This window comes from Epinephelus moara, chromosome 9 (assembly GCF_006386435.1).
Source record: "Epinephelus moara isolate mb chromosome 9, YSFRI_EMoa_1.0, whole genome shotgun sequence".
In the NCBI taxonomy this organism is placed as follows: Eukaryota; Metazoa; Chordata; class Actinopteri; order Perciformes; family Serranidae; genus Epinephelus; species Epinephelus moara.
The window spans coordinates 22,145,138-22,172,787 of NC_065514.1; the positions used below are offsets into that span (position 1 = coordinate 22,145,138).

At 40.3% G+C, this 27,650-nt stretch overlaps 1 protein-coding gene across 10 annotated transcripts in view; it reads left to right on the top strand.

Moving 5' to 3' along the window:
- The window catches only part of dnm1a (dynamin 1a), a 69,042-nt gene that overhangs the window by 11,268 nt on the left and 30,124 nt on the right, over positions 1 to 27,650 (top strand). For 2 of the 10 annotated variants that reach the window (XM_050053122.1, XM_050053126.1), the window contains exons 2-15: positions 3,343 to 3,416; positions 5,282 to 5,431; positions 5,605 to 5,808; positions 8,087 to 8,185; positions 9,249 to 9,409; positions 9,518 to 9,660; positions 9,745 to 9,880; positions 12,265 to 12,332; positions 14,814 to 14,952; positions 22,287 to 22,373; positions 23,533 to 23,603; positions 23,744 to 23,795; positions 24,735 to 24,746; positions 27,181 to 27,294. In XM_050053122.1, coding sequence (XP_049909079.1) covers positions 3,343 to 3,416; positions 5,282 to 5,431; positions 5,605 to 5,808; positions 8,087 to 8,185; positions 9,249 to 9,409; positions 9,518 to 9,660; positions 9,745 to 9,880; positions 12,265 to 12,332; positions 14,814 to 14,952; positions 22,287 to 22,373; positions 23,533 to 23,603; positions 23,744 to 23,795; positions 24,735 to 24,746; positions 27,181 to 27,294 — 1,510 coding nt within the window. Of the gene's footprint in view, positions 1 to 3,342; positions 3,417 to 5,281; positions 5,432 to 5,604; positions 5,809 to 8,086; positions 8,186 to 9,248; positions 9,410 to 9,517; positions 9,661 to 9,744; positions 9,881 to 12,264; positions 12,333 to 14,813; positions 14,953 to 17,771; positions 17,911 to 22,286; positions 22,374 to 23,532; positions 23,604 to 23,743; positions 23,796 to 24,734; positions 24,747 to 26,628; positions 26,659 to 27,180; positions 27,295 to 27,650 lie in introns of all 10 variants that reach the window. The other 8 variants (XM_050053123.1, XM_050053127.1, XM_050053124.1 and 5 more) reach the window with 5 other exon arrangements.

Below are 27,650 nucleotides of genomic sequence, written 5' to 3' on the forward strand. Positions count from 1 at the left end.
TGTCTTTTTAACCTGCTGTTGCTGCTGAGTCAGTTTGACATCCTGGATATATCAGATATATATATATATCAGACTGTAGACCCCTCTGTCTGCTTCTCTCTGGAATCACTGTTTCATTTTTCCAACAATGAAAGAATATTTCATATTGATAATATTTCTTCAGGGAGTGCAGTTAGTTACAGTGTGGGCTCCATGCTTACGTTGACAGCTTGTAGGACCATCACGAAGGGGCGGTGCTTAGCAAAGGGTCAACTCTGGACCAATTTCAACAATTGTTGTTCCCATTAGTCACTTAGACACAAAAACATTGGAAAATAGAGTCCAGGTTGAAAAATAGCTTACTCTTTAATACCTATGAAAGCATAAGTAAATAAACACCCGAGGAGTCTGATGGGTCAGACAGGAGGAGTTTGAGGAGATGATCAGAGAGTTTCAGGTATTACTAGAAGGCAGGCACCTGATAGCGATTCTGACATCAACTCAGGCTGTCAACTATTACTGATAGTTGTGGCCTCTTCGTTACATCTTGTTTGTTTAATCTGCACAATCACCGAAGTGTAAAAAGGACCACTTATGGTTTTGCAGGGAGCTTTAGAGGTGCTGGAAAATGGATTTTGTTTCCTTCAGACAAGGGAGTCTTAGGGCTGCTGTGAAACTGTGCCTACTCAGGGTAACAAATTTTTTTTGTCTTGGGTGCGTCGGTACAATAGATGAACAAGAAAGGACGGCAGAGGAGATACCCGCACACCAATGTAACTGGGCTAGAAAACCACAAAAAGGTCCAGACTAGGGATACACCGATCTGAGTTTTTCAGTCCTTTCTTTACCAATTTCAGGCCTTTATGTCTTGGACAATACTGGGTGCCGATCCGATACCAGTGTTTAAAGAATAAACTGTATGCCTCAGTGTGTGGAAGTGACTGTGATCATTCTTTTATGTGCACGACAAAATCAGGCTTGACAAACATTGCTTTCCCAACGAAATGTAACAACTAAATACATAGATATAAATGTAGTGAATCGGTCAAACATATATATTTTTTTAAGATATTTTTGGGGCTTTTTGCCTTTATTTGATAGGACAGCTATAGTGTGAAAGAGGGAGAGAGAGAGAATGACATGGGGAATGACATACAGCAAAGGGCAATGGGTTGGGAACGAACCCGCGGCCGCTGCGGCAAGGACACAGCCTTTTGTCAAAACATATTAAGGGATTAACATTCCAGTATAAAACAGTACAGCTGCATAAAATGTAAACATAATATGGTCTGCCAGCGTGCTGCTGATGCATGACATAGTATGTGCATCTGTAATTAGATGTAAACATACAACTGATTTTAATAGTTCAGCCCCAATCCATCTATTTGAGTCAGTATCAGCCCGATATCTGATATCAGTATCAGATCGGTGCATTCCTACTTTAGATCCTGTCAGACTTTATGCTAAGGTAAGCAAACATGATCCTCATGTTGAACACCTAATTGCTGAATTTGCTTTTTCTCTGGTTAAGTCACAGTTTTAAGCAAAAGCAGTTCAGCCTTGATTAACTCTCAGCTCATGACTCATGTATTCAAACCGCCTCAGGCTTTGCTGCAGGTTCAAACAGAGGCCTCATCTATTTATTATTAATGTCGCTCAGTTGAAGAATTTGAAGATTCTTTGCTCAGTTATTAAAGCATTCACCTCAGTTTTGTATGATTTGAATACATTTTAAACTTTTTTTCTTTTAATATGGAAACATTTCCCAGTTCTTCATCTAAATGCTTTAATTACGGCTCAGTCACCAAGCCATTTGTTGTGTGGTGACTTTATTTAACAGCTCAGAGCAAGACAAGCTAGTAAACTGCTCTTGTTAGATTGAAAACCACAGTATGTGTCTCCAACAGCCTCTTGTTATTGCTGCTATAACACACACACATTATGCATCACTGAAGAAGAACTGTCCAGTCAGCTGGTTGAGGAGCACACAGTGCCAGTGGCGAGTTGACGCTGATGTTGCATAAGAGGCTGAACACCCTCAAGAAAAACAGTGTTTTGTTCGGAGAAAAAAAATAAATAAATAATGAAAACATGTTGGCAGGCAGTCAGCTGTATGGACACACTCTCATGCATTCACAGACACACACTTCACACCTCAGACACAGCAGGACAGTGTTTTAGTCGACAATAGATGTAAAACACTTTTATATGCACGGACACAGACAATCCTCTGTTACTCTCCATCAAACTGAGAGAGTAGATGGACAGATATTGGAATATTACAAGACAGGAAATACCTCAAGAAACACTAATTCCTTTTTATATTTGTCATTGTTTTCAGTAATTCAGCATCTGAAATTTGAATAGACATTGTAAATGCTACAATACTACCAAAGTAATCGTCATCAGTTTAGGAGAAACTACTGAAGAAGCTCATGCATGTGGCCACAGCAGCTCCGTTTTATAGTTTTCCACTTGTCTTTGTATTTGCCTGTGAGCCCTCGGTGTTTCTCAGCTGTGAAATTGTTTTGCAGTCATGTCTGGTGATTTCTCCTCCCTGCTGAGGATGTGTTGATTATCTTTGTAATGACAATCATTAAAACATCACATCACATAAAAGATGTTGAACAGTTGTGGGGCGTCGGTGGCTTAGTGGTAGAGCAGGCGCCCCATGTACAAGGCTGTTGCCGCAGCGGCCCGGGTTCGGGTCCAGCCTGTGGCCCTTTGCTGCATGTCACTCCCTTTCTCTCTCCCCCTTTCACGCTTGTCTGTCCTATCAATTAAAGGCTAAAAAGCCCCCAAAAATATCTTTAAAAAAAAAAAAGATGTTGAACAGTTGTATTAACTCCCAGAGTCAATGCCAGTGTTTATAAAATGTCAATTTTATCTATTTTGCCTTTTAAAACAATGTTTTAAGGCTACATGCGGTGCTCTCGCTGCACTATACAGGCACAATTATATTAAGTTTTATTCCTACCTATTGCTCAGAAAATTTCGGAAACCTTTAACAATTTTTTCCATATTTTTTTTAAACTATTTTCCAACTGGATGTACGCACGATGATGATTCCTGTATAAAAAGCACTGCAGTAAATCAAAAGGACATTTGGCCTGGTGGAACCACAGCTGTTGTGTGAGAATTCGTTGTTATTCAGCATTGCGCTGCAGACACAAACACCCACACATTTACACCCGCTTATTGTCTGTACTTTGCACATTTCCAGTCTTCCCAAAGCCTCAGGATGCTGATTCACTATCACTGACTCATGTTCTGTTGTCTTTTTTGTCATTTAGTGACTCAAATTGTTGTCCCCTCTGCCTTGTTGTTTGTTTTACTGAGCATCTTGTGTCTGTTGTGTTACAGGGATTTCCTTCCCCGTGGTTCTGGCATTGTGACTCGTCGTCCTTTGGTTCTGCAGCTGATGAACTGCCCCACAGGTAAAAATGTCTCACCCATAAACATCTACGGAATTAGCTGTTAGTTTCTTCTTTTTAATTCTGAGTTTGGTTGAAGCCAGAATCGAGTGGCCATTAAACGCATGGCATCTTAAAGTAATTCTGCACTGATTTCAACATTCAGCATCTACAGCAAAATCCTTTCACCTTCTCCACTCCCACTGATGTTGTGTTTCACTTCATAATATGAATGGCATAACAGTCCCAGTCCTTTAAATAACTCCTTTGATTCTTCTAGAACAACAGATAAGACACAGCTTTTAGTTTCCACAGGTGCAAACTTCCCCTATCCTCTCTGAAGTCTAAACATTCCTCCTCCACTCACCTCAAATAAATTCCTTCCTTCAGCATCTCCCTCTCTCCATTCATCTCTACAGACTAGGAGATGAAAACAACATCCACATGTTGCCGTGGTTACACTTCACTAGGTTGTTGCGGAGCAGTTAGCAAGCTCTTTCTCACAGCATACTCATGGTGTGAGTCAGAAATTAATTAAACCTGTTTTCATTTACACAGTCAAGGCTACAGGATTACCTTATAGCAGTGCTTTTCAAACTGTGAGGAGGATCACAGTGGCAGTTAAAGGGACAGTTCACCCCAAATCAAAAATATATATGTCTTATCTTATTACCTGTAGGGCCATTTATCAGTCTAGATAGTTTTGGTGTGAATTGGTGAGTGTTGGAGATACCTGCCATAGAAATGTCTGTCTTCTGTTGAATATAATGGAACTAGATGGCACTCAGCTTGTGGTGTTCAAAGCGCCACAAAAATAAAATACATTCGAAAAAATCAACAGCAATGTGCCTTTCCTAAAATCATGATCCTGTTACTCATGATAATCTACAGACCATTTCAACAACTTAAAAAACAGTTTGGCCTCTTGGACTCTCACTTCTTACCATATGCGCAATTATATGGTAAGAAATGCGAAGAGGGAACGGTTCCTGCCTCATGTCCAGAGTGGGATCACCTTCTAAAGAAGGCAACTCTGGCAAGAGGTGTGGTCCCAGATATCTATAACTTAATGTCTATAGCTGCCCCTAATGCATATTTCTCTGTCCAGCTGGCTTGGGAGCATGACCTAAATACATCTCTGACTGCTTCCCAGTCAGTAAAACACTGGTTAGAAGCGACATCTCTTAAGTCAGAGTTTATCAATGTCATTTTCCCAGTGTGCCCCAAAGTATGCATGCTGGGCATACTCCCCGAGTCATAACTCAGTCATATCTGAAGACCCTAACTTGATTCACATGTTTTGAGATTCTGTATGACTTCTACCTCCTGGGGACATCATTATCTCCAATATCCATCATGAATTAATGACCATAAATCAGTTTAGAGAACATGGAAATAAGACACTCCTTATAACTCCAGAACTTGCCTGCAATCATCACATTTTCAAGTTTTCTTCAGTATGAAAGCACCTCAGTGATAGCTGTCTATAAGTCTGTGGGTACACTGCAAACAGCAGCTGCTAATGGCTTATTTGGCACACATTTGGTTCCACACAAGTAGAGGAATACATGGCAACATTATACTTGTTTTATATCTTCCCAAACCCCCAAGTTATGGGGACTGTAGTTCCAAAACTTAGAGATAATAATCCCCCAACACTGAGGTAAGACAAAGAATGGTAATAGGAGTTAAAAATCCATTAATATTTGCATTAAAGTGCAAAAATCTCCCTTATTTTCCAGGTGAAAGGGTTGAAATTGGGCTAATTTTAGCATTTCTCCTTCACTTTCTTTGTCTTTTCTACTGTCTTCTTCCTGCTTCTTCTGTTCTCCTTCCTTTTTCTCCAATTTCACGTTCATTAATTTGTCTCGTTTTACTGTCTTTTCCAGAATATGCTGAGTTCCTCCACTGTAAGGGCAAAAAGTTTATAGATTTTGATGAGGTCCGGCAGGAAATCGAGGCAGAGACTGACCGCATCACCGGGGCCAACAAGGGCATCTCCCCTGTGCCCATTAACCTGCGTGTTTACTCCCCCAATGGTGAGGACGTTTAAACTCCACACAGACACCAGTTTGGGATGCTTGTTCTGCATGTCTGACATTGATAAATTATGCACCACCAAGCTTTTTATTTGGCAACAATGCGTCAGAGGAGGCTCTTTTCAGTTCGCTTAGCTTTCTCTTAGTTCTGCTGTTCCCTTTTCTCCACACAGTGCTGAACCTGACCCTGGTGGACCTGCCGGGGATGACCAAGGTGCCGGTGGGCGACCAGCCTGCAGACATCGAGTCCCAGATTAGAGAAATGCTGATGCAGTTTGTCACCAAGGAGAACTGCCTGATGCTGGCCGTGTCCCCAGCCAACTCTGATCTGGCCAACTCTGACGCTTTAAAGATTGCCAAAGAGGTCGATCCTCAGGGTGAGTGTATGCACACACACACATTTCCATTTCACTGTATGTCTACTCCCCCTATTTCAACAGGAAATATTACTTTTCACCCTACTACAATTATTTGATAGTTGCTAGTCGGTCTGGCACGATACCAGATTTTCACTACACGTTTACTGTGGCCAAAGACTTCATGATAACAATATAACCGCTTTATCTGTGGAAAATACTATGCTATCAATCAAATTTATCTTTAACTTTGTTTATTGTACGTTTTTTCTCTTTTCTGGCAAATGAATTACACTCCAAATATAGGGAGGTGGAGAACAAGTCTGTGACCATAACTGTACAAAAGCTTACAGAAAAAAGAATTACACTTACTAGATGAAGGCAACCAGATGGCAGTGGGGGAGGGAGACAACGTGAGAACAAGAAGAAACAGAAACGGTTTAAGAAATGCTGAATTATTCACACAATATTATCATATGTGTATTGTTAACATGACATCAGTATTTCATTTTAAAATATTACCCAAATATGGTGCCTTGATACAAATTAAACTGCCCAACAGTATATGAAGTAGAGTTGATTTGAAGGTTTTACTGGTTGCTTTTAAAGTACTCCATGGTCTGGCTCCAGCTTACATTTGCGAGCCACACAACAAATGCAACAAATCTCTGCTAATGAGTTGCCAGAAATTAAAGGCGATGCTTTTTCTGCCTCTAAACTCAGTCTTCCTAAATGTCTGCTATTTTTTTTCTGTCTCTGCATTAATTGGTCTTTTGGTGTAATGTCACTTTGAAAACTGTCTTTGTATTATCTCAGTTAGTTCTGCTAGTTTAATATTGTTTTGTGTTTGTCTAATTTTGCTCCTTTTACCGCAAAGCACGTTTGTTTAGAAAAGTTATAAATTATTTAAATAAGTTTTCCACCACATTTGACAGAGATATAAATCATTGCTTAAAAGGCAGGGGGTCAGCTTCAGAATATAAAACTGTGCTCCTATAAGCTTGAATGCAACCTGAGATCCTCTGGTAGTTCACTCCTGGCCATTCCTCGGTTAAAGCTTAAAACAAAGGTGAGCAAGCCTTCTCTGTTCGAGCCCTTCAGTTGAAAAAAGACCTGCCAGAGGAGATCAGGACAGCTAACACATTGTCCTTTTGATTTTAGACTTGCTTTTTATTGACTCGTCTGTTGTTTTGTTGTATTTACCATAATATTTTATAAACTATTTGTTTACTGTCATTTTAATTGTATAGAAAGAGCTTTTTAACTTGTTTTTAAAAAAGCGCTTTGTAAATGAATGTATTATTATTGCAATTGTTATGATGATGATGACGATGATTTTTAGTTGAAATTGGTTGAAAACATAGCAGCAGTATTTGATTTTACCCCACATATGTATTAGGGTGGCACAATATTATAAACAAGTCATTGATGCTGTCAGATAAAGACTTTAAAGAGAATACCAGCATCAGCCTGATATGAACATTTCTGTTAATATGGTGACTGATAAGCTAATGCTCTAACTATGCGACTTTAATTTCAATCAGGAGAGACAGAAAAATGAAGTAAAGATAATATTTAACACAGAATATGAGTGTACAGGTTAACAGATGATTTGTGCTGATTAAAATTTAACAGAAGTCTTTGGAGCTTGGACACCAGAGGGAGATATTTTGTGGTCGAGGGACATGTGAGCAGCAGCAAGATGAATCCCCCCACGGAGTCTAGACACTGGTGGTGGTGGTGGTGGTGGTGGTGGCTGGTGACTCTGAAGCTGATGGCTGATGAGGAGGATGAATCTGTAAAGTACTGTTGTAAGGATCATCTCAGGAAGAGCACCATCCAAGTCTGTTAAAGTAGGATGAATTTGACAGTTTTGTTGTCTAAAATGTTACATAAAAACAAATATGGCATGTTTTACTTTTACATGTAACCTAAGTTAGGGGAGTTTCCTTATTTTGCCCAGTGAGTGTCTAAATTTCAAAAAACATTGTATTCTATGTCTGTGTCTGTGAGTGGGCCATCATGATAAAAGTGTGCTTAATAATATGTTATTACAGGAGAGACTTGATGTTCTCTGCAGTTAGGTGGAGAAAAATATGCGCATATATTGGCATCGACATCAGCATCAGCCAATGAGTTGGAAAATATCAGCATAACGGTTATCAGCAAAAATCCAATATCATGCATCCCTAATATGCACTCCAGCATCAGAAATGATTTCCAGTGTATAGTTTTCAGTCCCATTTTCAGGATCGGTTTGTTATAACTGTGCTGTGTGTGTTTATGGTTGTGCATGAAGGTATGAGGACCATCGGTGTGATCACCAAACTGGACCTGATGGACGAGGGGACGGATGCTAAGGAAATTCTGGAAAATAAGCTGCTTCCACTCAGGAGGGGTGAGCACACACACGAATACACTCACACAAGCAGTGCCTCCTCTCTTTACTTCAGGGCCCTCGCTATGACACGCTGTTTCCCTCTTGTGGTGGTGAGCGAGGCAGTCGTACCCAAAAATGTTCAATGCCCTAAGTGCTAAAAAAAGGAAACATGAAAAGGGTGGAAGGAGGAGGGTGTGATAAAACACTAAAGAGTGGGAAATTAAAAAGACAGACAGAAGAAGGTGGAGGAGAAGAAGAGTTAGAGAGGAGAAGGAGCAAAGAGAAAAACACTTTGTTGGAAAAGAGCTTGCGTGTATCTTGCGGGCTGCCCTTTATTGCAATTTGCTGATGTGGTACTTTTCTTTTCCATTTGCACTTGGTTAGGACCCAGGCATGTGCTTTTGAATATTTTCCATGTTCTTTGTTTTTTCTACACCCCCCTGCTCCTTCTTCTTCTCCTCCCCGTCTCTCTCTCTGTCTAATCTGGATGTTCACATTTACAAGGCTGCTGGCTCACAGTTGCATTAGTTATAGAGCATGAAACAGCCTTTAACCGAGTGATGCATGAGAAAACTTAACTGGAGGTGAAACGGGATCCGCGTGACCTGAACTTTCCTGGTTGTTTCTGTCTTTTTCCTTTTTCTCTCTCTGTATTTAAAAGTTGGACACACACATAGAGACATTTATTCATGTAATTTCTCCTTCCTTCTTTTCTCTCCTCTATTCATCGTTCGTCTATATTCTTTCCTTTAATCCCATGTCTCTTGAAATGTGGTTTTCCTCAGTTAAACATTATTAAACACAGTCTTAAGCGGTTTGGTCCTCAAGGGGAAGTTCATTTTGGGTTTGGCTGTTCAAACTTTTATGTAGAAAATAAAGAGAACAGCACACTCCCAAATTGCTCTAATGCAAAACTATACTATCGTCCAGTCAAATAACCAGTCAGGCCACAACTATTGAATCTATTCCAGTCGCTCTCAGAAATTCCAGGAAGTGATAAATGGAGTTGGATCTGGTTTCTGCAAATCTCACAGCGTTTCAGACTGTATTGTAAATGACCCCGGGACTCCTGTCTGTCCAGGTTACATCGGCGTGGTGAACAGGAGCCAGAAGGACATTGATGGCAGGAAGGACATCAATGCTGCTATGGCTGCTGAGAGGAAGTTCTTTCTCTCCCACCCTGCGTATAGACACTTGGCCGACCGGATGGGCACTCCCTACCTCCAGAAAGTCCTCAATCAGGTGTGTAAAAGAGCAACACACAGTTGGAGTCACATGTGACTGTAATATGACCATTCATAGGTCCTGTATTTTCCAATATTCCTTAACTCTGACCTTTGACCTGCACAGCAACTGACCAACCACATCCGGGACACCCTCCCAAATCTGCGGGCCAAGCTGCAGAGTCAGCTTCTGTCCATAGAGAAGGAGGTGGAGGAGTACAAGAACTTCAGACCTGACGATCCGTCTCGCAAGACCAAGGCTCTGCTCCAGTGAGTAGATACAGTAGAAGACGATTAGATAGAAACAAATGAATACATTCATTGATATCTGTATGTCACTCTGCCGCCCCGCAGGATGGTGCAGCAGTTCTCTGTGGACTTTGAGAAGTGTATAGAGGGCTCCGGGGACCAGATTGACACAGCTGAGCTGTCAGGTGGTGCCAGGATCAATCGCATCTTCCATGAACGCTTCCCCTTCGAACTGGTCAAGGTGTGTGTCTGCCACATGTTGTGTTTATTTATGTGTGATTCAGTTTGATAGTTTTATTTGGAGACTGTTTGAAAATGATTGGGGCAGGGAGCAGAAGATGAGGCTTAGATTTCATGTTTGGTTAACGCAAGACTCTCCACAGCTTTGTCAATATTTTCTTTGGACCCTCCACTCCAACTGCAACACCTTCTCCCTCATATCTCAAAATAAAGCGCTAACCCTAACCCCACAAGGTAATGGACAGGATTGCCAAAATGTGACTGTTTGTGGCAGCTTTTTGCAATAAAAAGCTTTTGATTTTGCGGACTTTGGCACCACCACCAAACCCAAAACATGCCCGTACAATAGCCGTAAAATTTATGCATACAGGTTTGCACTAAGCTGGGGAAAAAAGCGACCTCGCTCTGTGGTTTTGGAATAATCTGCAGGGTATAATACATCTTAAAAATCTAGCTCACTCAGAAAAATTCAAAGCCATGTTAAAAGTCCATTTAGCTGAGAAATGCAGCTGTTTCATTCCATGTGTGTTTGATGATTGTGTGTCCTGTCTGGTGTGTTTTATTTCTGTTTAAACTGTAACTGGTGCGCTGTCTCGGCCAGGTCTCCCTCAGAAAAGAGGTTTCCAACTCAAGGGACTTCCTGGTTGAATAAAGGTTAAATAAATCATTAGATTCCAATTTTTTCAGAACATTAATGGGAGTTGTGGGAATTGTCATTATGCTTTTTGTTTTCTTGTTTTCTATTTATATGCAACCCAATTGCTGGACTAAATGTTGGCATTGGTTTGCATTTCTGCAAACCCTGGATGTTATATTTGTACATTATTATGCAGCCGAAATGCTGAAACTTTATGCTTCTTTACATTTAACATCACTGTGGTTAATGTGGGGTTAGGTTTAGGCAGAAAAACCACTTGGTTATGGTTAGGAAAAGATCCCGTTTTGGCATGAAACATGTGCTTTTGGTGGCACAATCCCAGCTTGAAATGGAGCAATGTCTTGGTAAAAAACAAGTGCTTTTCGTGGCACTATCTCTGCTGGAAACACACTGACATATTCCTAAAAAACACCCACATTTGGTGACTAAAAAGCAGCTATAAAGCAATAAAGCAATGACTCACTAAAAAGCAACTGGTTTTTTTGTTTTATTGGTCGTGAACACTGGGCTGCAGTGGTTTGCACCTTGGCAGGCATCTAGGTCAGCTCATATACCACGTCACTTCAGAAATTTGATATGATATGTAGAAATCTAACATATCCGTGGTTTGCAGAAATGTACAATGCCAGCATTTTCCTCTGGCGACTGGGCTGTAATTAGTGGCATTATAGCTAGTTCAGTCTGCACAAAAGAGAGTTTGAGTGTCACACATTCATTTTTTACGCTGATTTATTTGACATAAATCATAATCATATTAAAGTGAAGGAAAATGTGAAGTGACAAAAAAGGGTTTGGAAATGTCTTGCTGTGGTGAGATTAATAAAGTGGGAAATATTGTGTCTCTTTACATCATTACGTCGATCCCTACTGGGTATCCTTTCCCAGCCTCAGATGGAGAGAAGTCCTCCCCTAGGATTCTGATTCTGGGCTTTTCTGACCCAAACATACCTCATTTCCTCCCACACAGTTTAACGGCCATCTCTCCCATTGTCGCCTCTTCACTCATCTCAGCTTATTTAATCTGTTTCTCTCACTCCGTCATCATATCCATCCAAATTTGATCCCTCCCCCACATCCTCTGCGTTCACCTTTCACATCATCTTTACCCCGAGCCTGTCCTCCCTTTATCCACCTCCCCCAACCTCTGTGTCTCTAAGGCTTTTACCTCCAACCCCCCACTTACATGTTCGATCCATTTTCAATTTCTATTTCCCTCCTTTCATACATCCCCCTACTCCGTCCTCTCTCACCCTCCCTCTGAGGATATAAATCTTCCTGTCTGTGACTGATGCATCAGAAAAAAATTTGCTGTTGGTTTTTCACTGAGAGAACAGAGCAGGTTGCTTCCTAACCAGACGCTTTACTCATAAAAATCTTAATGTTTTTTGTGTTTGTAATATATGTTTTTAAGAAATATGAAACTATGTTGAAGAAAGTTGGAAAGAACTAGGCATTGCAGTAAATGAAAGATTGTATAGTATATAGTAGATCATCCTATATACGTCCTACTTCCAGTGTAACAGTATGTACGAGTCAGATCTGAGGGGGAGGAAGTGTGATTTAGGTCTGCAAAATAAAAGCAGCAGTAACAGTAAGAAATGTTTTCTCACTCTGTTCAAGAATGATATTTGAAAATAAAAGATGGAGGAATCAAGAGAGAGAAAAGATCGTCTGACAAAAATAACTCACGTTACTATACTGAATCCTCGCTGTCGTTTCTTTTGCAGATGGAGTTTGATGAGAAAGAGCTCCGCAAGGAGATCAGCTACGCCATCAAGAACATCCACGGAATCAGGCACGTCCGCCCTCTAACTCACCCCTCCATCCCTGCTTCCCTTCCTCTTTACTTCACCTCCCTCTTTCTCTCTTCCATCTCAGTCACCTCTGCTGGCCAGACTGCATCTAACTGACTTTGCCTATCTAATCGCAAAGACCTCTATACTTAGTTCGAGCGCTCTGTTGAATACTAATGGCATTATGCTTAGAGAAGTTTTAGGATCAGATAGGTGACTTCTGGTTGCACAGTACTCATTTTTTTGTTTGTTTTTCCATCCATACCGGTGTGTACATTGGTAATGTATCGTATAACAAGGCAGAAAACATCAGAAAAATCATCAAAATGTATATTTGGTGCCAAAAGGTTTTTAAATTAGAGTTGGGTCAGTCTGAATCAGATAATAACAGGATATAGTGAGAAGCAGGAGGTATGGGATTTATGGGTGGTCATGTGCTTGTGGGCGACAAGTATGTGTTTTGTGTTTTGTACTTGCTGCTGCCTATCTTGGCCAGGTCTCCCTTGAAAAAGAGGTTGTTAATCTCAATGGGATCTTCCTGGTTAAATAAAGGTTAAATAAAAATAAAATAAAATGTACGCAGTGTTTAATGGTATTTCATTTATTTCCATGATTAACAGGATACTGTTGGTTTCTGTAACCACTGGTTTAAACTTTATGTGGGTTATTTCTTCATCAGAGCTGAATACTAAAACACCAGGGAGATGATTGTTACATGATAGTAATAAATAGTAATGTTTGGAAGGCTGTTTGTAATTGGCTGTTACCAGTGGTAGCAGTGGGTCGCACCCAAAGTTTCACCTTAATTTGGTTGTTGAAATTCAAATTTAAGTTAAAATAAGATAATGCAAGTCCATTATGATATTTAGACATGCAAAAATGGATATTTAGGTGGCACGTTCATATCATTGAAATTACCTAAGTCCAGTGCATAGCTCCAAAGTGAGGTTTTCCTTGTGATGAGTTTTCAGGGGTTCATTTTCCTTTGCAATAATATCTGGGGCACTTGAGGCCTTAAACTAGTTGTACTGTTATTGCACTAATAATCAATAAAACAGTAATTCAGACTTTTAAGTCACTCTATGGACCTGTTATCCACAAGACTGTCAGATAGAAATATTGATGGTTGAAAACTCTGAATCCAGAAACACATTGTCCTCTATGGAAATAAATGAAATACATAAAAATTCATACGTCAAGTGAGAACCCTTCATCCTCTTAATGGATGATGAACCAACCAGTCTGTAATAACACACTAACTTTTAACAGCTCTTGAGGGACCATCACTGGATATTTGCTGTCAAAATTTCCAAATTAAGCACAGATTACTTGAAATTAGTTAAAGCTGGGGTAGGCAGTTTCTGGAAAAGATATAAAGGTACACCCTCCTCCTGCAGCTCTCTTCTCTCTGTCATAGATTTATTTAACCTTATTTCATGAAAGAGCTCTCTCTGTTTATTAGACCGCAAATGAGACGAGAATTAGCTAGCTACCACAGCATGTGTTCCCTCTGCCCCTCTGTGGACTGCTTTCCTGAGAGTAGGATGGGCAGCAGCGCCAAGGATGGACCTTTAGTCAGTGTAGCCGTCAAGGCAGGCTGCTGGCCAGCCGCAGTGCTGGGTCTGACCTGTGTTACAGCAGCAACAGAGTCAGGGCTGTCTGGTGTCTCAGCGCTGCCAGAGTTTGAGTTGCTGCAGCCTCTAGCTTGGGGTCCATCTCTGGCGCTGCTGCCCGCACTCCTCCCGGCGAGGTGGTCTGCAGCGGTGGGTAGTGAAGTGGAGGACACACTGTGATTCAAGGCTCTAGTTGCATAACAATGAACTTGAATTAGCCACAGCTGTGAGCCTTTGGCTGTGGATAGCAGGAGGCTAACTATTGTAGCCTAAAAGCCATTTTCTCTCCGTCTCTGAAACACATCGCTGTTATTGACACGTAGGCTCGCTTTATTAAAAGTCTGTCTTCCCCTTTTGGGTTGTTTTGCTGTGTAGGTAGTTGGTGCCATTTCTGCAGGATTTTCCGCCACTTAATCAGGTTTTCCTTGAGGGAACGTGCAGACCCATCTAAATTCGTAGAACACTCTCTTTCTGAACAGTCCTGTGATTGGTTAAAGTCTCTCGGCACATGCTAGATTTTGTAATGCCTGAAAACAGCCAAAAGGAGGTGTAGTGTTCTCTCAGATAACTTGAATTACAATATGCTCAAAGATTATTATGGGATTTTTGGCCAGTGATGCTAAAATAAAACTGCCTACCCTCAGCTCTATTATAACTTAATATTTCCTACTTTTTCATTTGTTGCCCCTCTTTCTTTCCAACTCTCTGTCTAATTTGTGTCTGTTTATGTTTGGGGGGAAAGCTCAGAAATGGAGGGTAATTCTTCACAATTAACACTTCTTTCTTTACCCAACCCTCCTCCCTCCTTTTTTCTCTCCACCATCCTCCTCTTTTTTTGGCCCTGTGGCTGGTTCTCTCTTTGTCGGGCAGAACTGGCCTCTTCACCCCGGACATGGCCTTTGAGACCATTGTGAAAAGGCAGATTGGGAAGATTAAAGAGCCTTGCACCAAATGTGTGGACATGGTCATTTCTGAGCTAGTCAGTACGGTTAGGCAGTGTACCAAGAAGGTAAAAAAAAAAAAATTAAAAAAAGTATACGGTGGATAGCACTTTATTTTCAACCCCCATCTGCAAAGTCCCTCTGCTGTTCACTCCCTTTTACTGTAACCACCTGGCTCTCTCCAGCCCTCGTTGTTTTGTCAGACAGCGAGGGGACACCTGGAGTGGCGGGGTGGGCTGCGGTACACCTGCCTGCCTACTGTACCGCTTCAGACGGGTTTTGGCTGGACAGGCTGGCCGTGGTAGTGCTGATGAAAACCAGTGTGGAGGCTGATTGGTCATCAAAATATGGCTGCCTATAAAAGATTGGAGCAGAGTCAGCTCCGAACTTGAGTTTATAGCTTTGATTAAAAGGCTTTGACTTTTCTGCCAATAAATCCAGTTGGAAGGTAGTTGGTAGTTGGAGTATATTTAATGCTTTTGTTCCTTTTTCCAGTTCATTTTAAAGTCTGGACTTTTTTTTGACCTACTATAAGCACATATTTGTGACTGAGCAAGAATTACAGAGTGGCCTCAGTTATGCTGTTTTGGCACAGAAATTCTACACTACATACTAACAGTGTGTACAGTTTATACTATATACTGTAATAACAGGAAATAGTGCAATATGTGCACTGACATACATCAAAATTATACTGTACTATTGAATGCTACTGCCAGTTTAATTTGAATCAGTGAAATATAAAGGCAGTTGTTTTTCCAAAGGGGATCCCAAAGCATTGAAAGATATTCTTCACCTTGTGCACACAAGTTATTGTCTTGTTTGCACATGCTCTCTGCAAGACAGAGAGCTGATATTTAGTGTGGAATTGGGACACAGCTTAAAGGTCCAGTGTGTAAGATTTAGGGCGGATTTAGTGGCATCTAGTGGTGAGTACTGCAGATTGCAACCACCTGAAACCTCTGGTTAGGATACCTTCAGTGTTCGTTGTCCAGGAAGTTTTTACCAGGAGTGGAATTATCCTCACAGGTCTCTTTCTCTCCAAAACGAATGAACCAGATGGAAAAACGCAAAACTAAAACTAAGTAAAGCAGTTTCAAGTTACAAATCAGCGTTTCTCCAAAGCTGTTCGTCTTGTTAGAGAAGGCCCACTTGCCCAGCACCTGCAAATGTGTGCTCACCTTATTTCTGATCCAGACATCCAAGAAGTTTTTACCTTGTGTCGAATTATTCACAGAGATTTCCTCCTCCCTAGAACAAACAGACCCAGTGATTTAAACTAGCAGAAACAAACAGTTTCACATTGCAAATCAGTGTTTCTCCCATACTGTTTGGCATGACGGAGATGGGCCGCTAGCCCAGCACCTGTTAATGTTTGCTCACCTTTTTTCTTTTATAACTTAAGATCCAGACGTTCAGGAGATTTTTGCCAGCAGTCAAGTTGTCCTCCTCTCCAAAACAAACAGACTCAGTGATTTAAATCAGTAAAAACACTGAATAAAGCAGTTTGATGTTAAAAGAATCAGTGTTCTTTCGACGCTGTCATTGTGGAGGGGCTGCTAACTATGGTGGCTGATGTGAAAACATGAACGGCCCTATGTAGAGCCAGTGTTTGGTTTGTCCATTCTGGGCTGCTGTAGAAACATGGTGATGCAACATTAAGATCCTTGTAGACGAGGACTCGCTCCCTAGAGATATAAAACAGCTTATTATAGGGGAATGAAAACACAATGATTATTCCTTTCAGGTGATTATACACTAAAGAAAGCGTATACTAATAATATATTAAATTTCTGCCAATATATCCCCATAAATCCTACACACTGGACCTTTAAGTTTTCCTTGAACCCTCTTGAGGCTATCTATGTGCAAGCTTTGCTGTAAACAATAACTTTATATTTATTCGAATTATTTTCAAGTCAAGTAGTATTAGCTCGACTCCAAGAACCTTGACTAAGATTCCATATTTGCTTACACACGAAGATATACAGATGTTTATCATCATTTGTCAATCATTCAGAATACCTGGCAGCGATATTGGATGACCTCAGCCTCCAGACTTCCTTGTGTGTGAGGCTGTAGCAGTGCACCTGCAGCAGACAGGAGCCATGATGATTATGTTTTAAGTACTCCTCAGCAGGCCTCTGGGGCTGCACTCTCAGCTACAGACGCTCTTGAGTGTGGCAAAAAAGAAAAAGCAGTAGTCTTTATACAAATTGATCCGCTGTGACTAAACAGTTTCAACAGCAGTTGGACTGTAACAACCTGGAGGCCTTGGGATAATAAATTTTATGATGGAAGTTGGAGGAAAAGGAGGGATGGGTGGAGAAAAGGTCAACACCAGGAGGGATCAAGGCATTTTGGCTGAACGTTGGGGTGCACAGCTGCAGTCTTGCGGTGCGTTGCTTGGAGTTTTTGGCTGGTGGAGTTGTGCAGACTGGAAGCTCTCTCTATTTCTTCCTCTTTCTCTTGTCTTTTCTCTCTGTTCGCTCTTTATTTATAGAGAGAGACTCCAGCACTGTCCTGTTGTAGAATGGCTTCAGGGGAAACCAAATGTCTCACTTGCATTTTCTTCCTTCTGTGCTGTTTATCCCCCCCAACCTCCACACCTTTCCCCGTCTTTTTTATCTTCAATCTGTTGTTTCCTCTGCTCCATCTCCAATTTTTACCCTCCTCGTCTGTGTATTATCCTTTTCCCTCACCATCTGTTTCACTCCTTTTCGTTTTATTTGTCTCACGCCTCTTCACTTTTCTTCGTCTTCTTACAACTCTTCATTTGGTGCTTTTATTTCCCCCCTTTCTCCACCTTTTTTTGTCATTTCCTTTTTCTTTTCTTTTCTTTTTTTTTTTTACTCCTCTCTCCTGTGCCCCCTGCCCATCCCTACAGGACGGGGCTGTTCACCCCTGACCTGGCCTTTGAGGCCATAGTGAAAAAGCAGATCCAAAAGCTGAAGGAGCCCACACTGAAGTGTATAGATATGGTAGTGAGCGAACTCACCTCCACCATACGAAAGTGTAGTAACAAGGTAAAATGCTAAAGAGAACCTTCACTATCTCTGTTAATCACACTGATAGGGGTAGACCGATGGTTGGGCATTCAAGTATTGATATCAGGGGATGCATCAGACAAATTAACAGGCCTTAACTGCTTATAGTATTCTTTATAGTATTTTTTAGAAGTCCTATTCATATACCAAAGAGAATTAGATATAATAAGAGTTGAATATTATTATATTTTATTTCTCTCTTAAAATGTCCTTCTCTTTTGTGTTGGAAATTGGATGCTATCAAAGCATCAGTAAGTATACTAAGCCAGACAATTAACTGTTTGCCTATAGAGCCAAATGTAACATAACCATCCCTGAAAAAGCCAAGGTTTACTCTTTATGATCAGCAATGCTTTAAATGGTGCTAAATGCTAACATTTGAATGCTAACATGCTAACTGTTTTTGTACCACCTGTAAATGTACTTAAATTAATTAATTCATACTAACTGAACCAGAATAAATACCCACATTCAAAAGATATCCATTGGTTTCAAAACATCTCATTTAAGGATTGCAGAAATGTTGATTAATGTGCATTGTCCTTATAAATAAAAAATAACTAAATAAATTAAATTAAACTACTATATGTCAGTGTGTATTACACCACGTTTAACATTTGCAGATTAAAGCAAATACATTATGTTTGCTCAAAAACTCTTCAGCCTGCAGAAATCGGTCTATCCTTACTTCTGATTTTATAGTGTAACCATATAGTCTGATTTTAATTAAACTTCCTTTTTCATTTGTCTTCTGTCAGTTATTGGCCTTATATTGACAATTTAACAAATTGTTGCCTCTCAGCCTGCATGTCAGATACTTTTCTTTCACATTTGACCTTATGATGTCTGAAATTATTTGATTTAAGTTGGTTAAAATCTTATTTTCTTCTGTCTCTGTCAGTATGGTTTAATATAGTGGAGTGACTGATTGTGTAGTTCCACTCACTGACTAATTGACGTACTTCGAGCGTCTCTTTCTTCTCTTTTTATTTCTCTTTCTCCATCCCATCGTCCTCTAACCCTTTGAGCCGACTGCTTCCTCGCAAAGCAAATGACCAAAAGACAGCGTGACCTCCTTTGGATTTCTCTTCTCTGTCACACTTTAATCTTGATTTCACTTTCAGAGACATACTGTATTTAAAGATACTAATATACAGTGGTTGGGAAATTCTCCAAAGGGGTCAGTTTGTAGTCTTCCTCCATCATCCTCCCTCCCTGCTCCTTTGCATTGCATGTCAGTCTGAATCACTGTGAGTGCCTCTGCCTGCTGCCTTGTTGGTAAAAAAATTATTTCCCAGTTTTGTGTTTGTGTCAGTTGTTAAGACACTGAACACCTTCGACAGCCTTTGTCTGTCTTCAAGTTGCAATGCACCTTTCCAGCAGCACAAATTATGTTGCTTTCAGTTGCTTTGACATTGAATGCATCAACGGTTTACTGGTTTTATTTGTAAATCTTCATGGTTTTCACAGTTTTCGACTATTGGATTGAATTCACAAGATGTGAAAACCATAAAGTGCTCCTCATCAAATCAGTTCACAGTATTAATGGGCCGATGTTAATTACAGCTGCCACCTATGAGTCTTTCCTCACTGCTTACCAAGTTGAAAACTTGTTTCCTACGATTCAAAAGAGCGATTTGACTAAACTGTCAACAGGTTTAAGTAACCAGATACTGTAACAATATGCTCTTATAAAACAGATGTGGAGTTGTTTTTCACAGTGTGCTTCAGCTTTGTTAATTTGATACAGACCATCGCCTTTTTCATGTGAACATTTATGCTTGTCAAACTTTCCATTCTGGCATGGCAGTTAACAATGATAGCTGTGGCAGATTTACCACTTGAAATCTATTGAAGTTTTTTGAAACTATGGGTCTTCAATTTCATACAGAAGCAAACAAGAGCATGCCTCTTGTTTCAAGCTCACAACTATTGTTTTTGTCAGCTGGAATGACAACTGTTGTTAGCAGATATACGGCTAATTAAACTAATGCCAGGGTGAAAACTCTCTGTCAGCTGTTTTTTAATGTCTCAATATGATTGTCTTTAAATATGAACCATACTGAAGAATATTAGGGCCAGGCATGAAGGGGAAAAATGAGAGGAGGAAGAATTTCTTTTAATTTTGCATTTAGAAAATAAAACAAAGTGTACAGAACAAGTCAAACTTTGAGTATTTGTGCCAAGCCTAGGAAAAATATACCAGAAGAGAACAAAGCCAACTCCTTTGTGTCTTGTGATACAAAATATCCTCTCTGTAGTGCACACAGGTGTAACCATCTGTCCATTACTAGCACAGATGTAGCCACCTCTTCCAAGTTTGTCTGGTATCTCTTGAACAGACAAAATATTAAGCACAATCTCTTCAAAGTCTGTATAGTTAGTAGCACACTGTATTCATGCAGCAAAAGATAAATAATTTCCTTGTTACTAAAACCCATCCTGAAGCACAATTTCAACAATTTATCTGCAGAAGTCATTCTGTAGAGGCAGCCATATGTGCTACCTCTAGCAGTTTGATTTATTAGTTTCCACAGAAAAACATGTATACAAAAATACAGGGAAAAAAAGTTCACCCCTTGGGAGCAAACAGTCAGATAAAATCCTGTATGATGTCATAATGTGCCCCGATTAAAAAGAAGAAGGAAACAACATTAATAGACAAAGTGTGTGTATGTGTGCACACGCGTGCCTGCAATTTAAAGTTCTACAGCAGATGTTGAGAACCAACAGTACTATAACCTCACAGTTGATCAAGCAGATATGTAAAAGGTTGCCTTACACTGTTAAAACTGTCCTTAGGTCCTCGTAAAGCAAACTATCTTTTCTAGCTTCAAAAATCGCCATGTATCTTTGACCTACTGCTTCCAATTAAGTAATATAAGTCTTCTGGGTAAAAGGGTGACATAAGCAATTTGACTGTACCTTAAAAGATGAATGTCTTCACACTGAATATCAAAAATTGCTGTAAGAGGATTTGGATCAGTTGTTCTTCTAAGTGTTTTGGAAAGGGCTTCAAAAATGGAGAACCAGTAACCTGAGAGACTCAGGCAAGACTGGAATGTATGAGCTAATGTTGCAGATGAACTTTTACATGTTACAAGACTTGACTTTAGATAGGCAAAGTCTGTGTACCACCTTGAATTGAATCAGGCCGTGCCTGGCACATATTGATGAGTAATCTTGAAATTTTAGTCCCAGCATTTGAGCATTTTATTCTCAAAATGCAAAATAAAGCTTCCTCCTCTTAATTGTTTTTTCTTCTGAAGTGCTAGTGTTACTCTAATGAATGACTGAAGGTAGCAAGCTACTTAGCCATGTGTGCTAATGTTTATGGCTTATGTGAGAGCAGGCAAACACACTTTTTTAAAACCCCTTACACTCTTCTTGTGTCTTTAGTTTTGGAAAAGTGATAAAAAAAGACCTGACCCTCCACATTCTTTATATATACGTATATACTGTAGAGTCATTGCCCTGACTGCAGCTTACTGTGCCTAGTTACTGTTGCTGACTGGACAATTAATGTTTGATACGGTTTCAATTTGTAACATTTCCAGCAAAGTACAATGTGAGAAACACACACTGTAATGCCAGTAATTAGACTGACATTCATCCCAACAGCCTGCCCATTATTATGAAGCATCTATTCATTATGGACGTCGTCTGCTTTGTAATTGGACCAAACCCAGGAAGCAGTAAATCAACTTGGGAACCAGAAAGAGGTCTATTGATATCCGCTTCACTCACCAGACCATCTGACAGACATGAGAGATGCATTGTAACTTGCAAAAAAAAAAAAAAAAAAAACAGCGCACATTTTTCTTTCTTGCGCTGTGATTGGGGTTTTGATTTTTCTTCTTTCCTCACACTTCTCCAAATGTGTTTGTGTCACATTGGAGGCCCACCAATGTCTGCGTTTGTGGGTTTGCAATGAGCTCATGGAAAAAAAGACCCACAGTGTGCTGGGAAAAGGAAGCTTTTCTGCCAGAAACATTGTTTATTCTGTGTTTGTGTGGTAATATCACAGACTTTGCACTATTCTTCTGCATTTGTTCCATATTGGCAACAAATGGACATCTTGCACATAAAATCCGCTCTTAACTCAAATCCACCCACTGGTCAGGGTGTGCAGAGAGTAGAGCTGAGTCTGGGATATAATCCTCAGAACATGTCTAATTCTGTTTTTGTAACGTATTTTGTTGTATTGGTGGGACTGTGTGTTGTGGTTCAGTGAGATGAGAAATTTAGTGGTTTACTGAAGCTTGTATGTAGATTTGTTACAACTGAGGTGTGTGTGTGTGTGTGTGTGTGTGTGTGTGTGTTTGCTACCTACACACTGTGCTCTGTGCTCGCAGCTGGCTCAGTATCCCATGTTGCGAGAGGAGATGGAGAGAATCGTCACCCACCACATCAGGGACAGAGAAAGCCGAACTAAGAACCAGGTAACACACAAAAAATACTACACACACAGTACGAAAGTGAGTGGTTCATGGTTTTACTTGTATAAAATAAGGATGAAGTTAAAGGGGACCTATTGCGCTTTTCCTTATTTCTGTTACATATATAATATTACAATGATGGATGTTTGTATTCAACATTTCAAGTTTCAAGTCATGATGTAAACATATCTAAAAATAATTCCTGTAAGCAAAGACCTCAGACTTCAGACCGTTCTGAATCTGATTCGTCTACTTTCACGACAAGCTGATGCCAGATTGTGACGGACGTCTATATGATCAGCTGCTCCTGTCACGCTACTGCAAGTGTTTACATCACGTAGCCTTAACTGCTACATGTAGCTATATGCTAACGTCAGGGAAACATGTAATCTTAATGGTTGCTAATATTAATCATGCTGGTTTTGTTTAAAAGCTATTATTGATGTTTTTTCCACTGTAAAAAGTGCAGCTATATTCCATTACAGTTATTCCCTGGCTACAAGTATGTTACACTGCTACATGTAGCTACTAATGTCAGGGAAATGTGTAACTGTGGTTGCCGATTGTCATTTCATCGACTTGAAACCATGCTCAATGTCCAGCTTGTTTATTCACATGAACATTAGGAATCAACCCAAAGGACTTGTTTTAGTTACCATTACAACACATTGTCAACCAACTGAGATCATGTATACACATCTCGCGTGACTCAGGCCATGTACGGCAACACTCTATGGTCAAAAAAGTGTAGCACAACTATCTACATCGATGTTGTAAATTTCTTCCTGATTTCAGATCATATTCCTGCTGTAACACGTGGTTTATAAGCTTTTATTGAGGATTTGTAATAGTAGGTAGTGCTGCTGTTCTCCATTACAGTTACGAAAAGTTTAGAAAAGAAAATTTTACACGTAATGGAATAAAAATGGTGGAAACTTAAAAGGAGCATTATACAAACAAAAATAAAGTTACTTAGTTTTTTAATGATAGCATTGCAACAATACTCTGATGCAAAGGCACTCCAAAATAACAAATGTCAGTTTAGCACAATGAAACAAAAAAAAAAATCCTGGGACGCTATGAATACCCTGAGCTGGATCTCTAAAATACTATCAATACAATGGCATTCATTGATAACCTCTTTCTCTCCCTCTCTGTTCAGGTGTTGCTGTTGATAGACATTGAGTTGTCCTACATGAACACCAACCATGAGGACTTCATCGGATTTGCCAAGTGAGTTTCTGTTTTTCTTTTCCATTATAGAGTATAAAGATTGGCAGTCACTGCAGTGTTTAGTGCGTAGAGATTTACCAGTTCATAACACAGTTTAAAAGCCTGAATCCAGTATCTCCTGATGTGTTTGTGTTGTGCAGCGCTCAGCAGAGGATCAACCAAATGAACAAGAAAAAAACAGCTGGCAACCAGGTACTGTCGAGCGTACACCGTCACCTCTATTTTACAGATTACAGTACAGCACAGACCGAACTCATGCAGTCTGTTGGCCAGCGACATGACATCTGAACTTCATACAGTCTTTCCCTAAGGCTTTATTCTGTTAGCACTCAGCTCTCTGTTTTGTCCATGCTAAATGTAGCACAGCTATACAGTATCTTGTTACCCTGGGCAACGGTCCACATCTTACACAATGCAGCCCTGTGCGGCTGCTGTACACACTAATGGACAACAGTTGTCAGATCTTGAAAGAGCTCGGCCTTTTGGTGAAAGTCACAGACAGACCAAACAAAATTATTAATATCAAGTAGAGAGCGCTCAAATACCTCTGGCAAGGTCTGTGAAATCTGTCATTTTAATAACGGAAAAGGGCTTGATATTTTAAATCTCCATCTGGATCTTGAACTGCATCAAAATACACACAGAGACAGACAATTATGCAATACATCGGTGTTTTTTTCATTAAGGAAATGTTTTAAAAATGATCACAATGTTAGATAATCAAAAAATAAATATAATCTACAACATCTCATGGTATCCTCTTGCATGGCTTTACTTTCTACACAACTTAATTTAAATTTGTGAACACAATTTTTTTTAGCTGTGTGCTAAATAATAGACAGAAAAACACACTATTATGACTGACAAACATATAATAACTGGCTCCTGCAGATATGTCACTATGTCAGATCAGTGCCAAAACATTTAAAGTAAAACTAAACACAGATTTTGCATGATTTACATTCTGTCTTTTCCTCTCTGAAAGCTTGTAGATCTCGCCTTTTATTCTTCAGTCTTTTTCTCTTCAGCTCTTGTTTTTTTGGTGTCTGTCATTTTGTTTCCTCTGATTGATTTCTCCTTTTGCTGTGTCTCGTCCTCTTTCTCCTCCTCTCTGTGGCTTTTCTGCTTCAGGATGAGATCATGGTGAGTAGTGTGTGTGAGTGTGCTTGAAGTGTGAGTGTGTGTTTGATTCTGCGCATGTCTGCAGGTGGGCTTTCGTGCGTTTGTGCTCATGTTTATGCTCTGCATATGTTAGGATACTTGTATCGATATGTGTGTCTTTTGTGTGTGCTGGATTGTAGTTGATGGTGGATTCATGAGTGTTTGAAATGAGCTTCACACTAACTTCCAGACGGGCAGGTGGCTGTGGTGGGGGGATGCTTGGCTGCTGCCCTTTCCTCTCTTTTTCAGCTGTGCCCTCCCTGCAGGCACACACACTTACACTCAGACACACACTTACACTTCAGGATGAAAAATGTATTCTAAAACACTGTGTTGAAAGGCTCCATTTGAAGATGCTGAACACTGAAGCCAGTTTGCTTTGGCGGTGAGGAGAAGCCCCCCAGCAGTAGTCTGAACTAGATAAAGAGCAAGTCACTCATCTGCTCTTGAACTGCATTTGAAAGAGAAGACCAAAGAGATTTTCCTTTTCCTGGAGACAATTATGAAACATTTTTATTGACACATCACCAGACTTCCTCTTTCTTGCCCCATCTTTTATTCCCTGCCTCTGCCCAATTCATCCAAACACGCAGACATCCAGGGGGAATGAAGACCTGCAGTGTGCTAGACATTATGTCACCTCCATAGTTGTCAGTTGTAATAACAACCACCCAGATTGGGGGTCAAAGGCCAGGAGCACATAATAAACAAAGTGGTGATCTTCACTTCCTGTTTACAGATGGACATAGTTGGCCCCACGGCTTCTGTTCTCCTGATTGAACAACCCTTCTGACCTCTGTATTGACAACTGTGGGACCCCCTAAAACCCTAATTTATGGATCTATCAGCAAATACGCGTCTTATTTAATCTCTCAAATCCTGCTTGATCATCAGTTTATAACAGTATTAGGGCCACTGTAGGTGAAAAAATAAATATTGAGTAATATTCCAAGAAAATTTTCCGAGATTTAAGTTATAAATTTACAACAACAAAAAAAAAACACTGGATATTCTCTGAAAACTCACAAATTTGCTGCCACAAAGTCAGGTGATGTAGTATAAAGAGCGACAGATTTCTTGTAGGGAGGATGTCTCGGTGGATAAATGGGTCAAGCACACGACTTCTACCCAGGAGACCGGGGTTAGTCTCCCATGTGAGTTGATGTCAGCATATTATTTTTAGACACAGCTGCCTTAATATTTTCAGTTTTAAGGATGCATAAAGCTGCTGAATGCACACTGTGCACATGAACTGGGCCAAGCACAGGACTTGGATTGGACCGTTGTTTGAATGTCCAATCAAGATGTCCTGGTATGGTTCAAAAATAGTTACAAAATGAGCACAACAATTGTGCTAACGTCCGGGACGTTACCTGGTCATTGCCTAGACGTCCGTCTTGGGCTTCGTGGCAATGTCAAAATATGACATGATTTTCTTCAGCTAACTTTGTTGCTTTTTCTGCTATGTCACCTGACTTTCTGGCAGTACATTTTGATTTAGGTTGAGGGTTTTGTTTTTTTGTTTTTTTACGTAAAAATACTCTAAAAATAACGGCTGAAAATTAAACAGCACTGGATTTTGATCGGTTCGGCCCTCTGGAGTTTGATCCCTTCTCTTCAAAAAGCACATACAATATAATACAGTCTGGCTCTTGCATTTCACTGCATGGTCTTTAAAAAATTTGACATGGGCCGTCCCTGTTGTAGCCTCCTTACCTCCCTTGCCCCCCCACCCTGCTTGCTGTCACCTTGCTGCCGTCCCAGCAGCCAGCTGTAATGTGCTGGTACCTGAACAACCCTGTGTAAATCTTGGCCTTCACTAAATGGCGTAGCTTTGTAACATTCTCTCCACATTCTCATTCAGCCGGAGAGAGGAGTTAGCGATCGGTTCAAGGTAAATAACACGCACACCATGTACTGTATGTGTCTATAGTTTCTGTTTCGTGGAGAGAATGAAATACAAGAGAGAAAAAAAGAAAAGATAAAGGAGTGTGAGGAATGTGTTTAGTCGTGTAGGTGAGCGTCACCCTGCTGTTGTTTGTGGCAGTCGCTTCTTATCTCCACTAGAAGCATTGACAATACATGTTAGTGAAGAAACGTATATGTGTTACACACACAGGCTGACAAATATGGAGTTAAAGGGACAGTTCACCCCAAAATCAAAAATACTTTTTCCTCTTACCTGTAGTGCTATTAAGCAATCTAGATTGTGGTGTGAGTTGCCGGGTGTTGGAGATATCCATCGTAGAGATGTGAGACATCTCTACAGCTGATATCTTCAAAAACAATTTGACCAAAAATATGTATTTTTGATTTTGGCATGGATTGTCCCTGTAAGTTAGTGAACTGTCTGTAGAAATGCATCTCTATCATATAATGATTTTCTTCATTCTCTGTTTGTCTGTGTGTCTCTCAGGTGATCAGGAAGGGCTGGCTGACCATCAACAACATTGGCATCATGAAGGGAGGAGCCAAGGAGTACTGGTTTGTCCTCACCGCAGAATCTCTGTCCTGGTATAAAGACGATGAGGTGAGACACTGTTCACACACCAAATCAATGCAAAATTATGATTGTTTGCACCTGCAAATTTCTGTATTTGCACACTTTAGCGCTCAGAGCCACAGGCGCAGTGTCTTGAATCTGATGTTGTGAACCATTAGTCAGAGAGCTTCCAGTTGAATTTTCAGTACATCAGTCAAACTCACAGCTGGCGTTTGTTTAGCTGCTTTGTAGTGTTGTCCAAAGAACAAAACAGCATCAGAAAATGTTAAAATAATAAGACAGCACACTAGTTTGTTGCAGGATGGTACTGCTTGGCAAAATAACACCCTTTGTCATATAAATGGAAAAGAAGGAACTCAGTAGAATCAACTGCGACAGGAACA